The sequence below is a fragment of the Vitis riparia genome, chromosome 6 (genome assembly GCF_004353265.1).
Source record: "Vitis riparia cultivar Riparia Gloire de Montpellier isolate 1030 chromosome 6, EGFV_Vit.rip_1.0, whole genome shotgun sequence".
NCBI classification, from domain to species: domain Eukaryota; kingdom Viridiplantae; phylum Streptophyta; class Magnoliopsida; order Vitales; family Vitaceae; genus Vitis; species Vitis riparia.
Genome location: NC_048436.1, coordinates 15707564 through 15725341, shown reverse-complemented (window position 1 = coordinate 15725341; position 17778 = coordinate 15707564). Strand labels below are relative to the sequence as shown.

The window sequence follows — 17778 nt, the reverse complement described above, 5'->3', positions numbered from 1 at the left end:
CACAAAAAAAAAAAAAAAATCAATTTATTTTCTCAATTTCATTTGTATTCAATTTTCAAAAAGGTTATTTACACTTCTTGTATCAAAATAATTTATTACAAAATTTTAATTTGGGTACAAAAATTATTTTTACTTGCTTTTACTAGAAAATAATGATTTTTTACAATTTTATTTACAAAAATATTTTGATTCATTTTCATTTTAAAAAAATTATTTATACAAATTATTTAAAAAGACATAACTTTATTTGCAAAAGAAATTTTAATTAAAAAGAAGAAAAAATTAAATCCTCTATTTCTAAAAAATATTTTTAATCCCATTTTAATTAAGGAAAAAAAGAATTCATTTAAAAGAAACATTTTTTTTGGACAATTTTATTAAGAATTAATTTTTGGGGCAACTTTATTTACAAAATAATTTTTAGACAATTTTTATTAAACAAAGAAAAATTTTGTTGATGTAATGGATCAGGTTGACAATTTTGTTTCATTATTACACTAAATTCAATATACCATGCATCCGAGGGTCTTATGGATTAAAGTCGATTTCAAGTTGCTTTGGAGTCAATTTCGATTTGAGGTTCATATATATTAGATATATTAGAGCTTGAGGAATGTTTATTATATGTTCACCTGATAGAATTTTGGAGGAAAAAAAAAAAAAAAAGACAACCAAATATATGAAATGGAGAATCTACCTACATTCAAAGGTTGTGCTTGGGACATTCAAACATCCTCAGGGGGGTTGTTCAAGTAGTTGTTCTTCCAAATTTCTATTTTATGCTTGTTTTCCATATTTATTTACTTATATATTATTATTATTATTATTATTTGATAATTTTAACTTTGAAAAATCTCTCCAAATATTCTACTGAGTTTTTGATATAAGAACTAGGTTTTTTAAGTTGAAAGATAAGTACAATATATATAATATTCATCTCTTAATCTTAGCACTCCATCTCTCACAATTTTCAAATGTCATATTGGAAGTATTTTCGACAAATAATGAAGGCGCATTGATGCGCTAATCTCAACATAGGGTCGAGGCAATTTGATAAGGAGCATATGGTGCTACCCCGAGAGCATGTAGGAATTATGTAGATGCTGATTGATATTAAACTCCCCAGAGTAAAAGCATCGCACATTGCTTTCATAACCAGTCATGAGAGCTATGGCTTTTGACATCTACATACTTTTTGAGAGACTCTATAAGATATGATGCTTGAATCTCTCTCCTAATTGAAAATCTTGCATCAACTACTTTAACCACCTATTTGCTACATTTTAAATAGTCTCATAATCAAGAGTACATACTCAGGTTCATTACTTTTTGTCTCTCCCTGCTTTTGTAAATCATTCAACATGAAATGTTACAAGAGTGTTAAAATGTTATACATGAACAGAAAAAGGTTTCATTTTCATTTTTCAACCCTATAATGATTAAAAGAAGAAATTGAAGTAATTTATTTTAAGAAGTAATGTAATCTTTTTCAAAATTATTTTTAGATCAACCATCAAATCTAGTTAGAATCTAATATATTTTCTTTTATAGTATTCAGAATTCAAGACATAGATACATCCACAAGAAAGATTTGGACAAACCATCTGGCAATCAGCTTTTCCATAAGTGATCAATCATCATCAAGATTGCAGTTGTCTGCAAATGTGGAAATCCATGTACTGAGAAACACCTCACATGGCGTTGAAGGTCACGGCCTGCACAGAAGGGGGCACAATGGGCACGCTTCTTTTCCTTTTCTCTTCGTCAAGCACAAAAGGCTTGCTGGGTCCCCCCACAAAGCCAAACTCCACTCTCTTTCTTACTTTCTGACTCTCTTTCGGTCCCAACCTTGCCTCTTCATCTCTACTCTCTTTATTCTTCTTGAATGTTATCCATTGCCCTTTGATTTTTTTATTTTTTATTTTATAATTATTTTTCAAGAGAGGAACTGGGAATATTCTGAATTTCTGAGTTGGGTTCTCTTTCTTGTTTTTCGACGACTCCATACAAGCTTCGGTTGAGACCCCTAACTGTTGAATCTTCAAATCTCACAAGGGAGAGAGGTGAGTTTTTCTTACTGGGTTATGCTGCTATGTCTTTTGCTTTGGTCTTTTCAGTACGTGGGTCGTGGTTATTTTATGCTTTTTCATTTGGAATTTTCTGATTATTTGTATGTTTTCATCGTAAAGTATTTTCACAACTTCTCAAAACGATTGTTATCACAATCACAGTGTAATGTTCTTCTTGATGCATAATGGGCCTTCATTGTAAGCCGACTGTGATTATTGTTGATTCATATACTGCAGAGGCTATTGCAAGTTCTGAGGGATGTGTTGTGGGTTTTCAAATGCATAAGAGGAGATGGAAATTGATCCAATATTTCAGGGAGCGGGAGTTAAGGCGTATCCTTATTGACGAATTTGTTTCTCTGGCTATTATTCACTGTAAATTGCATTCAGCAGTTTTCATTTCTTTTTTTTATCGGTGGGTGGGGGGGTTGTGCTGTAGTTTTTCTAGATCTTGATGTGGAAGAGGTTGACTACATACCTAAACCCTAATATAGACAAGTAAGTGAAAAGACTTGCTCAACTAACAGAGCTTTGTGTTTGTTCCTACTGTATGGACACTGATGTTACATTACATGTTGATAGATATTGCTATTCTGGAAGCATGTTTTGTGGAAGCAAATAAAACCATTGACCTAGAAAAAGCAGTTTGTTTTTTGACAGTCAATTAAGTTAAAAGTTCTATTGAAATTCACAACAATTGGGCATTCAATTGATTGTCGTGGATCTTACCTTGTAGGCACTAGGTGCCAATATAGTTTAATACGGGGTTGTTATTTACCAAGTTGTCGAATTTTCATGCTATTTTGTTCTAGAAAGTGGTAATCATTGGCTCTTCTGTATACATTGTGTCGGCATTTAAAGTTATTATTTTATCCTTAACCCTTCATTTGTTTAGTGGTTTAGAAATCTGGTGCGTTGAGAACTTACGGTTGGTTCCGGTCCCAAAATCTTCATATGGGAAATTCTTCAGTGGGAGTGCATATATAATTCTGAATGTAAGTCGTTGGCAGGTTGGACCTCTTTAATTCCCAACTAAGTTATTTAACAGGTCATCAACAATCTCAGAGACTTAATTACTATTTAGTGTCTCAAGAAAATTAATTTCATATTTATTTGATAGAAAGTTATTTCATTAGTGATGTGACTTTGATCTGAATGTTGAGAGTCTAAAGCAGGAAATTATTTGTTTTGTTTTCCTTTTTTCGCAATGAACTTGACTTTTTGCTTCTGTTTTATATGTGACAGACAGTCTTGCTCAAAAGCAGCTCTCCTCAACATGACATACATTATTGGCTGGGAAATGATGCAAAAGAGGTTTCATCTCCTCCTTTTATTTTATGATTTGAAATGCTCAAAACTGTGGTTAGAATTCGAAAAAGCAGAGGAATTGTTATTGGCTTCTATAATATGATGATTAACAACGTACATGCAAGATAACAGTTATGATGCACCAATCAATTGATTACAAGATTCCCAACTAAGAGAACTTATTCAAAGATGAAGCCCGACTAAGAAGTCTGTTGGTCTGAAAATTGTTTTGCCTCAATGGTTAATTGTTTAATCTGTTCTTTTCTCCTTGGGTGGGGGTGTTTGGAGTGGTAAGATGAGATAACTAGAAAGTGTCATGATCATCACATTAATAGTTGCATCATTCAGTGATTTTTGCGTTTCGGTGTTGGGTAGAAACTCCCAAGTTCTCTCACTAGGAAGTTTTGAATCCACAATATATTTCTTTTTCTTGTGAAGACTAAGTCCCCACTTAGTCAACCATCCAACACTTGAACAAAGGCTTTGAAATCTTGGGGACACCACCAAGATTACAAGGAACAACCCCAACTTGTTGTATTATCAAAGATAATACAGACAAGACCATCCTAGACCCCTGATCAAGCCTTATTCACATCAAAGCCAAAGTAGGTCATGATCAAACCAGGTCTGGAATACTATGTAGCATACAGTTACAGAAGTATTTTTCAATTCAAAGAAGCCAATCGGAGAGTGTCACTGGTATGATGGTTAAGTGGTTTCAACTTCCCAAAACTACCTTCAACTACTCATCAGACAACCCTTAGCTGATGCTTGCCTTGTCTTAAGCCACATGTCCCAGTTGGTTGCTTGTCATTTGAACAACATCAACAACACTTGCTCAGCCCATGCTAATGTCATATGCTGTTGCTTACATGGGGTGTGTGGCTATGTGTCAAAGCTCACACCTGGCTTGCATGCCTCTGAACTGATTGAATCCCTGTTGTGCTTGTGCCATGCCAACTATGGAAAATCTTGTCTCAGCCCCAACTGTGTACCAACAAGGTGCATCACAAGCATGACATTGCACCCGAATCATGTGCAAGTGAGTGTTATTATGCCTCAACAAGCAATTGAAGGATGTCCCCTGGTGTGTCTTGACGTGCCCCTTGTGGCCTCATGATACAGTACAAAAAGTAAAATGCAAGGAGAGTAGTGTATAATTGAAAGTACCCTAGGAATCACTCCTAAAAACCTTTAGGCTTCACATCCCAGTACTCTTTGTATCACACAAAGAAAATAGTGGCTGCTAGAAATTCATTCATTCATTCATTCATTCATTCCTCTCAAAAGACAAATCAACTACTATATAAAACTTATCTAGGGACTTATAACTCCTTGGAACTAGTCACATAATAATAATGCAACTTGAAAATAACAAAACTTGGACTAACTACTAAACCACATTAAAGACTATTAGAAAATGAAAATAATAATAACTGAAAATGGTAACTTGTAGCCATTGACTAGGCCCGTAATTTTATTTTTGGAAAGTACTTTCTAGGCTGAACCCATATTGAATTATATAAGATCCCAACTAAGCCCATTATCATCCAAAGAATGTCGAATTAAAGTTTGGGCCTTGGAGCCCGCTCCTTTGCGCCTTTGATAAACTTTAAAAGGTGGCCGCTACTTGTCTCTGTCACCTCATCATTTGTAACCCTTAGATGCCATCTTGAGTGACACACCACACCACCACCCCATCTGCCCCTTAAAGAACATTTTGAGTCATTTCACAAGTGGCAGAAGAAGACATCCAACATAATTGAGGAGGAATAATGTTAGAAATTCTAATAATTATTTTTTGTAGGCCCCATATCCCAACCTCCTTCAAGAAAATACAACTATAGCCAACTTTGGTCATGCCATGATGCTGATGTGTGGCTGTGTGACCACTTAATTGCTCAAGTGTGACCTTACGTTTCCCCATGTTTGGGCATGGGGCTACACTGTTGCCCAAGCGGGGCCACATGGTCATGCCATTGCAAGCAAGTGTGCTGCACAACAGCATGTGTGGGCATGCTAATGGATTGCCGATTCATATTGAAGGGCTATGGTTGTTTCAGTTGCTTGCCACACATGTTGGTGATCACTGCTAGAGCTTCTACCCCTGCCTGGGACGTCCACCCATGCTGATGCATGCCAGGTATCCTTGGCTGCATCCTTAGACTGTGCCATGGCATTGCACACCATTGCTGTCCAAGATTTTCCCTCATGTTGCAGCCTGGTCCATGTCTGTCAAAAGTTCAAGAAAATTCCTCTTAGTGCCCACCTTTCTCAAACTAGCAACAAATGACTTGGAATGACCAGAATAAGGCTTAGTGGCCACAATCCAACCACCATGCCAAAAACTTCTTGACATGTCGGCCCTCATGGGTTAGGTGCCAACCATGAGGCTTTTTTTCTAATTGTCAATGTTAGGGTGTAACAAATCCAACCCACCTTCATGCACATTATCATATTCAAAGTAGAGTTAGTATTTATAAAAATTTGAATTTAAAATTTATATTTGATAATTTATTTCACTGGAGGGTGTTTTAGTTGCTACTTTTGTTGGCAGGTGGATTCAGCACTGGCATCAGACAAAGCACTTGAATTAGATGCAGCCCTAGGGTCCCAAGCAGTGCAATTTAGGGAAATTCAAGGTCTGGAAACTGAGAAGTTTTTGTCATACTTTAAACCTTGTATCATACCCATTGAAGGTGTATTTTCTTCTGGACCGGGAGAATTAAATTGTGAGACATACCAAATCAGCCTGTTTACATGCAAGGGGGATCATGTTGTTCATGTTAAAGAAGTAAGCTTTTTTTGAAGTGATATACCCATCATATTTTAGTTGTATAAATTAATTCAGTCAACTATAACATGGAAAGTCAAGCAATTTTTATGTTCCACTTATCAAGATGAAAATTGAGTGGTTGCTCAATCAACTGTACATGTATCATTTATGATGGATGCTACTGAGTGAACTTGCATAACTCAGTTTTCTTAGGGCATTAAATTCCAAGTCTGAGTTTTCTGCCTTGAATTGCTTCAACTTTCTTTATAAATACCTCCAGGTGGTTCTGTTTTACTTGGTTAGCTCCATGTGGGCCATGGTCTGAGTGGTGTTTTTTGATGCTCACCAGGTTCCCTTTTCTCGGTCATCCTTGAACCACAATGATGTATTCATACTTGATACAGCATCAAAAATTTTCCTCTTTAGCGGATGTAACTCCAGCATACAAGAAAGAGCTAAAGCTCTGGAGGTTGTTCAGTATATCAAAGAGAATAAGCATAATGGGAAGTGCGAGGTCGCAACTATAGGTTGGAATTTATTCTTCTTTTATTTTCTTTGTTGTAAGAAACTAATTTGACAAATGTCTATCATTCCTTGTTGCAGAGGATGGAAAATTTGTTGGTGATCCTGATGTTGGGGAATTCTGGGGCTTATTTGGTGGTTATGCTCCTATTCCTCGAGACATACCTCCTTCCCTTCAAAAACAACCTGATATTCCAAATGCAAAACTATTCTGGTGAGTTTCACCTTGGGTTTCAGATACACATCTGTGCTGGTTTCTTCTTATTCCTGCTCCTGGATATTACTTTGCTTTCATATCATTGTTAATAGAACCAATTACTTCTGAGACTGGGATGAATGGACTTCAGATCATTCTAAACAGATTCCCAGGCATCCAAATTTATCCATTGTATAAGTATATCCTTATTGGTGTGCCAAGGAATCCTATCTTCTTATATCTTCATAAATGTTGAAATGCTTGTGCTGTTCAGATTCCTTGGTTTTTCTGAAAATATTGTTTACTGATTCAGATTGATTTGCTTTTCTGGAGGAATCCACTTCCTTTTTCAAACGAAGAAAGAATCTTTTTTCTTGTAAAACTTACAAGATGCCTTTCTTTCTCTAAGAATGCTTCAAGGTTCTCTTATCAACAGGATAGCTACCCAAGGAAAACTATGCCAAACTGTGTGTAACATGTTGAACAAAGAAATGCTCGAATCAAACAAGTGCTACATGTTGGACTGTGACAATGAGATTTTTGTTTGGATGGGAAGAAATACCTCAATTACAGAACGGAAAACTTCAATCTCAGCTGCAGAAGTAAGAATTTACTCTTCCCTTCCTCCCTCACACAGAAACACATGCACATTTTTTGTGTATATTTACTTCTTCATATACATGTGGAGATATTATATATGAATTTACATCTATGTTATTATTATATGAGTGAATTTGTAATTGATCCTTCATGAAACATCAGTAAGCCCATTAGGGTGATAAAAATGTAGGCCTGTTGGGATGGTTCAAATATGTAGCTAAATGGTGGAAAGGATGAGAAAAAGTGAGGCAGGGAAGGAGGGTGGGACGCGCGTGTTGGGATTGGAGAGGGTGTTGTCTGATTAACTAGAAGTGATTCAGATCTCATGATTGAACCAACAATGTGGCTCTTCATGGATTAAATTGCATGATATAATTCATGTTTCTCACCTTTAATATTTGGAATATGGGCTATAATTTTTTCATTTACTATTTTTTTGTCATCATCTTACTAGTAGCTTTATCATAGCTATTTCTTTGGTTGGAATGGTCATTGATTTAATTTAATGTATCTATTATATGGTTTAACTTTTAATGAATTGATAACAAGATATGCAAGTTATGAACTTATAACTACACTGATGTAGTTACCCTATGGTTTGATGCTGGGGCGCTGTATCAGTGAGGAAACGTACTCTTAAAAATTGATATCCAAAATAATCTGGTATATTTTCTATATTATTCGAAGTCCACTACTCGGTGTTTGTATTGCCAAGCAGGGGCCTGTGAGAGTTCCTTCTAAGTTTGTAATCAACATGATATCAGCATCCATAGTAAGCACTTCTCCTCTTTTAAATTTAGTGCCTGTGGCTCTACAGAACTTTGCTATATAATAAAGAATCAAATTAAAAGGGAGTTAGAGAGATCAAATATTTGTTATTAGAAGGAAATGTGATGTCATAAAACAATTGGGAAGTTCATTGCATGGAGGACACATTATTGTACATAAAACGTTGTTTTTGTTGAAGAATGCAGCTACTCAGGCTTTTCTACATGTGTTCTCTGCTGCATTGTTTCTGACTCAAGTACTGTTATTTTGTTTTAGGATTTCCTCAAATCTCAGGGCAGGTCAACAAGGAGCCATTTAACTTCCCTAACCGAAGGATCAGAAACTGCCATATTTAGGTCATATTTTGATGTGTGGCCTCAATTGGCTGAGCCCAGGCTGTATGAAGAAGGTCGAGGGAAAGTAGCAGGTTTAGTAACTTTTGCAACAACATTTACGATTTTTTTTTTCCATTGCAGTATTAGCAGTATCTATTCTAATGCCTTCTCTTTCCTTGAATTAATTTTTTATTCCTACTCTATATCTTTTTCAGCAATGTTCAAGCAACAAGGCTATGACATGAAGGAGCTTCCTGAAGAAGACTGTGATTCTCTTATAGACTGCAGTGGCACTCTAAAAGTAACTGCTTACTACAATATTACTAGTTCCTTGAAATTATGGCTGTAAGCTTTTATGATACATATTCTGTGTTGCTGCAATCTGAACATTCCAGGTCTGGCGTGTAAATGATGATGAGTTGTTCCTTGTCCCTGTTGCCGAACAAACAAAGCTTTTCAGTGGTGACTGCTATATTGTGCAATACAAATATCCTGGCAATGGAAGAGACGAATATTTATTTTATGCATGGCTTGGTCGTGGGGCTGTAATGGTAAGCATGGTGTATTTATTAATGAGAATTTATGAACAAATTTCTCTTTTTCCATAATCATGTCACTTTTCTCTTTGTTCATTAGTTTCTCCTGCTTGCAGGAAGACAGAGTTGATGCTATCTCCCGTATAAATACTATTGTCGATTCAATGAAGGGAGATTCAGTTGTGGTTAGTTTTCTCTTTGCATTCTGAAATGCACAATCTATTGAAACATGTTGTATTAGAATGTTAGTTACCACTTTTGATTTACCTAAAGTTGAATGTTAGCCAAGCATATCTTGAAGCATTCATATGTCCTGAACATATGGTTGCCAGTGCTTAGTTCATTGATATTCATTTTCACAAAAATGCAAATAGTTTTATTTAAACAGAATAGAAAAGCATTAAAGATGAGGGAACTTTCCTAGAATGCTAGAACCGAGATTTAGGACATATTTGACATCTGTTCTCCAGCATGTGGAGTAAGCATTCTATTTTTTCTCTTTTCTAGAACAGTGAGGTTGCATGCTGAATCAGTTATGCACGGAGTCAATAGGTTAGTGAAACCCCTTTATGTTGATCCTAGAATTCTTGAGTATATGTGTCTATAGCTTTAGATATTATTTTTGTCCCTTCATATATATATATCGTAATTATGCTGTTTACAATTGCAACCCCGAGCATTGTGTGTTCTTATACTAAGACTATAGGTTACCTCCATTGGAGAAATTTAATCTCCATATTTTACACTATGCAGTCCATACAATTAACGTGTTGGCTTCCTTCATTTTACTGATCTCTCCTTGAATCAGGAAATGTCATACAAATCTGTTTTCTTTACTCCTGGACAAAGGCATGCCAGTACAGATCAAGTCAATGAAATTTTATTCCCAACTAAATTTGTTCAATTATCTAAATTCATTTGAACACTTGGTTATATCCTATTTTAAAGCCATAGCAGTAAATTCCAATGGATGAAATTATAAGCATTGGGTACAAATAGGGAAAAAAACAATTGAAATGATGTTCACTTTCACAGATAAAATTGGTTATGAGTAAGACATTTCATAGGTTCAATTTATTAGCATAAAGGCTGCCAGTGTCTGTAATATGCTTAACACAGCATGACATCTCAATGCCAATGACCGTTAGCAGTGTAATCCCAAAACAACAGTATCCATTATCATGAACCCCCAAACAAAAGTACCCATATATTTTCTGTTCTGATAATGTATCATTGCCCTTTATCAGGATTATAAGTAATAATCTGTGTTCCCCAGCAGGCCCAGTATGATCAGGCATAATACAGCAGAAAAATAAAAAGAACAATTCTACTATCCAAGAATGAACTAGATTTACAATACTTGGGCTAAAGCCTTAACAACAACAGGTCTTAATCTCTCAACTCATAGGCCAGAAATCCCAAGGTTTCAGTAAAACCTGATCATGGTTCATCAAGATACCTACCACAACAATCTTTACACTCAAATCTGTTTGCTTCAGAATTCTGCTCTTGCAGAATGACCAAAACAAGCACTTGACCTAAACAATGGATTTGGATTGCAAACTTCTAGCAATTTGTATGTAGACAATCTTACCTGGTCCTTTGCTATTTGATTTCTCAGCTAAAATTACCTATGAGAAAAGAAAGTATTGTGCTTTTCATGCATTCAAGAAAGATATCTTTTACCGCCTACATCTTTCAAAGCATTTTTTGAAGGTTCATGACACCTGAAATAAAGTTGCAATGAATTGATAAAATTTTTTTGCCACTTATAAACATTTGGACTTCTAACTTGCACTGTAGTCCTTGTTTGGGATAGCTTCTTGTTTTTGGCTTTGGCTAGAAGTTGAAGTTGAAGTCAAAGTCACAATTTTTAAAGTGCAATATTGGTATTGTAAAAGTTTTATTAAAAAAAACTTCTTGCATAAGCCAAAATAGAGCTTTTACAAGAAACAACATTTTCCTAGCTTCCATATTAGGCTCTTTTTCAAGTCATGAGTTCTTTTGAATAAAATTAGTCAAATGGGCATAAAGGCTTATATCAAGCTTAAAGAAGAACTTTTGTCTTCTCAAAAGTTGATCCAAACATAATTGCATGATTTTTATATTTTTAATGCATATTCTTTTATTTTTCAGGGTCAAGTTATTGAGGAAAAGGAGCCTATTGAATTTTTCTTAATTTTTCAAACATTAATTGTTTTCAAGGTTTGTACCTCGCCTACCTTCCTCAGAAGCTTGTTTCTTTTTGCTTGTCAAGTGCATTTCTCTTCGATCTAAACTATTACTAAACATGGGGCATTCTTCTTCTTGTTTTGTTTTGACATTCATGCAGGGAGGTCTGAGCACACGTTACAAAAGATTTATAGCAGAAAAAGGTATTGCAGACGAAACTTATGATGAAAAAAAGACAGCTCTTTTTCGAGTTCAGGGAACGAGTCCAAATAACATGCAAGCCATCCAAGTTGATCAAGTAAGTTGGGAAATAGGAACTAGGATACTAAGCAAAGTGAGTGTCTGCACTTTTAACACTTAGTCAACACACTTTCTTTCTAATCATAGGAAAACTATAGTGTTATAAGAAAGGAAAAGACACTTTTGTGGATACTATCTTCCAAAGCATCACTTATGGATTTACCCTAACCATTTAATAAGTATGCCGTGTATTGATTTTGAATGATAGGCATCACAAAACATGTCCAATTTATGCAAATTACTCATCCTACAATCCAATAGAATTGCTAACAATCAAATCACAATTTGTATCAGTCCTTTCAGAATAATGATCAATGTGATTTCCATGTTATGGGTTATTTAAACTGTTGACTCAAAGGCTATGTATTCTAAAGTGGTATTTTAGATTTTCTGGAGTCTTAAACTGTTCTTCAGTCTATGGTCCCTTTTTCTCTTTTCTTTTTTTTCTTTTTTTGTGATACAGCCTTGTTTTTTCGGAGTTGAAGTGAATATTTTAGCATGAAGTCCCAGGCCTTTAACCATGCTCTTTTTATGATTCGGAAAAATGGAGTGCCACATAATCTGTTCTGGAATTTAGTATCACAAGCAAGTGCTGCTTCTTTTGCTTTCTAGCTAGTGGTTTTTGTCTAAAATCACATAGGCCTCTATGATCTTGGTATTAATTGATTGAGGTAATTAAACTGTTGCAGGTTTCAAGTTCCCTGAATTCATCCTATTGTTTCATCTTACAAACCGAAACATCTATCTTCACTTGGGTTGGGAACCTCTCCTCAACTAGAGATCATGATCTTCTTGACAGAATGCTGGATCTAATAAATGTGTGTGATTCTGTCCTTTCAAAGTGGACTTGACTGTTTTTCTTTCATTCTGTAGAAAGCTCCTGTCATGCTTATTGTTTTTGTACTTGTTCTCTTTTGATGCCATTTATAGCCAACATTGCAACCTATATCAGTGAGGGAAGGTAGCGAACCTGATGTTTTCTGGAAAGCGCTTGGTGGAAAGGCAGAGCATCCAAGGGAAAGGGAGATTAAGGCATATGTAGAAGACCCACATTTGTTTACATGTACCTTTACTGATGGTGAGCCAAATACCCTTTCTTTTAAATTTTTTCTCTCAAAAGATAATGTGGCTCTGTCTTGGTTCAGAATATGCCAGCTGTAAATGGCTGTAAAAACATATCTAATGGCGGGTTGTGTTTCTTTTGCTACTGGTCCGATTTTGCTCACAGGTGATCTTAAGGTACACTTCCCACACACTTTTGTAGGCATCCATGCATTTCAATAGTTGGAGTACCTTTAGGATATTCAATATGAACTTCCCTTAAGATAGTTTTATGGCAGAAATTATTTCTTCCGGACACTTTCTTTTCTTCTTCACCTTGTACATAAATAGCTTAAACTTCTACAAAAAATTAATTGATTCAACAATTTCTTGTATAAAGTTGCAAAGAAAACTAAAATCAAGTCCTCAATTCATACTAGAACTTAATTTTTTTTACGAACATTTGCAAAGAAGTCACAGGCAACCACACTTTTAGCAAGTGGCTGTCTTCATATCTCTTCAAACATTGGTAGGGCAGTGCTTGATGTGAAAAACAGTCTTCAGTGCATTTTTAGAAACTTTGTGCATCAAATAGAGCAAGTTGTGTGGACATGTTATATAGTTTAAGAGAAATTAAATTGAACATGTTAGAAATACGAGCGATTCATAGTTGAGGCATGAACCATGTGGTATTTGTGTGTCTAGTCTGTGCTTCTAGGTGTGTACTTAGTGGTGCGATTATGAAAAACTGCAAATCCATCGAACAGAATAATGGATTCTTCCATGGATTTTACCTAAGGCTCTATCATTGGCCCAATTTCATACCATTCACCAGATGATTTAGTAAGTCATGTCGACATGATTTTGGTTATACTGCCAAATTGCCATTATGAACTGATACAGAGAAATATGCAATGGAGATTAACTGAGGAATTTTATTTTATGAAGTGAATTGACATACAACTGACAATAATAGTGAAAAATAAAGAAAAGCTTAGTTATTTTATTTTGGAGCCAAAAAATATTGAAATCACACTTACCATGGAAATTTTGCAGAAAAAATGGAGAAAGAGAGAGAGAGAGAGAGAGAGAGAGAGAGAGAACTGCTTTGTTTTTCCCCCTAACTTGGTCCAACTGAATGCTCTCTGCAATGCACTGCTTGGCTCATTGTCAACTCAAATCTTTTATTTAGCATGCTGTTTTTCCCCCCAACTTGGTCCAACTGAATGCTCTCTGCAATGCACTGCTTGACTCATTGTCAAATCAAATCTTTTATTTAGCATGCCTAACTGGTCTGAATTCTAAAGTTTGCTTCACTAAAAAATTCTAGTATTCCATGCCACTCTTATAAATTTCAAGTTAAAAAGGTCAAAGATTGATTGTTATACATTTCTCTTTTAGTTTGAAGAGGTCGTACCATCATGGACAAAATTACTAGTTCTCTTTTCCTTATGAAATTTGGCTGATGAATGTTCCTGAAATAAACTTTTGTATGTGCTCTTAAAAATTTTCAGGTGAAGGAGATATTCAACTTCACACAGGATGATTTGACTACAGAAGACATGTTAATACTAGATTGCAACAGAGAAATTTATGTTTGGTGTGGCTGCCATTCAAATGTTAGATCAAAGAAACAAGCTCTTGAGATTGGTCTGGTAATAACTGTTATCTGATCTTGAATTTTTCATTCTTCAACTCTCTTAAAATAATTTTTTTTGGGACAAAAAACTTTGCATTTGTGAAGACAGACAAATACCCACATGTATACAATGTGAGGCCAACAGATGCATTCTCAACACCTATGTTTGATTCAGTTTATTTCAAAGATGAACCATTCCATGAATATGCCTTAAACAGTGCTGTTCAGCTGATTCAAATTTTATGCAAGCATTTTAACAGCCTTTGTGTATTCATTTAGCATCCAAGTTTTTTATTTTTGAAATAGTTAGTGTGTCCCAGCATTTGGCCTCTATACAGTCACACATTCACACATTTTTTAATACTTTGTGTGCCATATGGACATTGTAGGAACTAATACATAATATCCTTGGATGAGATCATCTAGAAATGTAAGACCTACATGTAGTTTGGCATTTTGTGTATGAGATGCTTTGCAACTTTGTCCGTGTCCTAAAGTTTTACCTTGGAACTGGCAGAAATTTCTTGAGATAGACATTCTGGTTGAAGGACTTTCCCTGGAGACTCCTATATATGTTGTTACAGAAGGTCATGAACCAACATTCTTCACTCGTTTCTTTGAATGGGATTCCTCCAAGGCAAATGTAAGTGGACCATTTCCTATCCTGAAATGATACCTCTCTGTACCTCCTTCGAACTCTGAATATCTTCTTGTTTGGTGTTTAATTTTCCCTTCATTGTAGGCTCTGTTACATGGACACTGTTGTGATGTTTTTTTGTAAGACATGACATAAAATGAGTATGGTTATGTGTGGGTTGGGGCACTGTTGTTAGAAACAGAACCAACAAGCATGTCAGGAAAAAAATTAAGTTTGTCAGCAACTCCTGAAGGATGCTCGATTAATCTGTTCCTCTCTCTTGTAGATATTCTGAAGAAGTTTAGTACCAATTTAGATACGTTATTTTACATAGATACTTGGGGCATAGAAGAGGAAAAAAATAATCATGTTTTCTGTCTTAAAATCTGATTGTTAGACTGATATGCATGTAATATGAAGTTAAGTGAACAATTCTGAGCTAATTTTCTGCCCTTGTAGATGCATGGTAGCTCATTTGAGCGGAGGCTGGCTATTTTGAAGGGAACAGCACAAAAGATAGAAGTAAGTTAGTGTCCTTAGTTTTTCACCTAAAAACCTGAATCTTGAAAATTCTCCCAGGTTCATTTTTTATGATTTCCTCTTTGAATTGAAGCATGAAAGTTCTTCTGTTGATAGCATGCCATACTTACCAATAAAAACTCAAATTATAAGCACCAAAATAGCTCAAGAATATTGATAACTTACTGATATTTTCATCTTGCCACTATGGGCAAGCTTTGTTCCTAAGAATTTCTCACTGAAGAAACGTTCTCAAGGGGTTTAGGCTTCACCTGCTTGTCTTTAACTCTGGAAAAGCTTGAGACATTTGAATGGTTAGAGTAAGCTAAAATTACTGATCAGAGTTACCTTCCTTCAAAGAGTAGGCCACAAATAAGTTCAACAGATCACTCATCATCATCACCACATTTAACTCAGCACATGAAAGGGAAGAAAAGAACAGTATTATCTCATGCATAAGCTTACCTATTCATCAAGGAGATGGTACCTTTCATTACAAGTGTCCTGTTGATATGTAAAATTGAATCAATATAGCCATCTAATGTGAAAAGAGGAAGCATCCAATGTTCTCAAAATTTTAGATTTTTTAGACTAATAAAACCATGGGATTTTTCTTCCCTCCTTCAACTGCAATTCAACATTTATTCCACTTACAATTCTTGTAAATGGTGTTTCATCCAGGTACCTTTGAGAAATTCATGGAAAGCATGCTCCACAGAGAATACCCCAGATAGTTTGAGAAGCAGATCGGTCAGTTCTAATGGGCTGCGAAGAAGTGTATCTTCTGCCTCCAGTGTTTCTGGCTCAAATTTGAAGTCCTCAGACAACCACCAAATTTCAAGTGTATCTCCAATTGCAAGATCATTGTTTTCAGGATCTTATCCTGATCATGACAGTGCTGGTAATGGAACATATCCTTAAATTTGCCCATGAAGAAACTCAGAACCAATGAAATTAGTGTTCTTCATCTTCTAGTCTCTTTCTAGAACATGCTCTACAATAATGGGAAAATTAATGGTTGGGTCCTGGAAAATCAATTTATTTACTCAATATGTGGAACAAGCATCACTGCTAGTGTATAGTTGAGTCCAAAAGTTGTTCAAATTGGAAGATTTCAAAAAATTTCTAAGTTTGCGTCTTTTGAATCTGATGCTTAGGTAAATATGATTCATGAATTCCTGTAAACTTGAGGCTTGGGGCGTCCAATTGGACAGTTTTTCATCAAATCCCAAGTTAGGAAGTGTGAACACCTCAATTGTAGACTAAGATCATGTTGCATGTTTGCCTTTTTTAAGAAAAGAGGATTTAGTGGTCAAGGAGGAGGCATGGATGGTATCATCCTCGAGCATTTTTCAGCAATAACACTATTGTTCCGAGGATGACTTATTTCGCTGTTTGTACACCATTTTTTTTTTCTTATGGGTGTTTTACTTTTTCCTTTTTCTTTCTTTATTAATTACCAACCTAGCTTTCATGAAATATTTTCTTTGCAGATGGGTCACCAGTACCCCCACGGCCTGCAGCAGTTGTGCCAAGCTCCCCTTCTGAGAATGTAGGCCTTGATCAGATTGATGGAGTTAAGATTGATGTTAACTTGCTAATCTTCCCATATGAGCGTTTAAAAGTCATGGCTGATGACCCAGTAACAACAGGCATAGATGTGACCAAAAGAGAGGTATCCCTTGCTATATTCTCTTTAGACAATTCAGTCTTCTGAACAGCCTCAAAGGAATATTTGCTCCATGCTAGCCTTCTGAATTCTTTCCCTGTTCTTATGAGCCGCCATCACAAGTACCCAAAAACTATGCACATGTTGCTATGATTGAATGCCATGGCTTTCACCATCCATACAAATTTCAGATTCTAGCTCAATCTTTTAACAAAAGCTATATCTCCATTTTTGGTTGTTTGCAGGCATATTTGTCAGAAGAGGAGTTCCAGCAGATATTTGGGATGACAAAAACAGCCTTCTACAAACTTCCCAAATGGCGACAGAACAAGCTAAAGAGAGGCGTTCACCTATTCTAAGGCGTGTGCCCTCCAGATTAAACCCTTAGAGACTGGGATAAACAGATCTTCCTTCTTGAATGGTATAATGGGGCAATCTCAAACCCAGATGCAGTCTACTTTTTGATCCAACTTCTAAGCTTGGCTTGCTCTTTTTGTTGTTGAGCAAATCCATGATGAAGTCTTAATCTTAAATTGAGGAACACATGTTTTTGTTACTGTTCTTAATGAACCCTTCTTGATTATGAATGAAAGGAACTTGAGTTTGGAGTCAAAGTAGCCTTTATGCCCATAAAATTATCACCTATTGGCATCATTGCAAACTTATTATCAAAGTATTCGGATTGATACCT

At 35.6% G+C, this 17778-nt stretch overlaps 1 protein-coding gene across 2 annotated transcripts; it reads left to right on the top strand.

Moving 5' to 3' along the window:
* Window positions 1-1617: 1617 nt before the first annotated feature.
* LOC117916376 (villin-1) lies at window positions 1618-17701 on the top strand. Of its 2 annotated transcripts, XM_034832340.1 has the most exons (23): window positions 1620-2063; window positions 2307-2402; window positions 2965-3064; window positions 3315-3383; window positions 5935-6171; window positions 6503-6680; window positions 6757-6889; window positions 7308-7473; window positions 8516-8666; window positions 8790-8875; window positions 8970-9125; window positions 9227-9295; window positions 11247-11315; window positions 11443-11580; window positions 12272-12400; window positions 12513-12660; window positions 12811-12821; window positions 14138-14278; window positions 14780-14905; window positions 15359-15421; window positions 16100-16319; window positions 16912-17093; window positions 17333-17701. In XM_034832340.1, exons 2-23 carry the CDS (start codon window positions 2362-2364, stop codon window positions 17444-17446), a joined length of 2727 nt encoding a protein of 908 aa, XP_034688231.1. In that variant the 5' UTR covers window positions 1620-2063; window positions 2307-2361; the 3' UTR covers window positions 17447-17701. The 2 variants fall into 2 exon arrangements, with proteins under 2 accessions (XP_034688232.1, XP_034688231.1); XM_034832341.1 differs by lacking the exon at window positions 15359-15421 and having other exon boundaries at window positions 1618-2063.
* The last annotated feature ends 77 nt before the right edge of the window (window positions 17702-17778 follow it).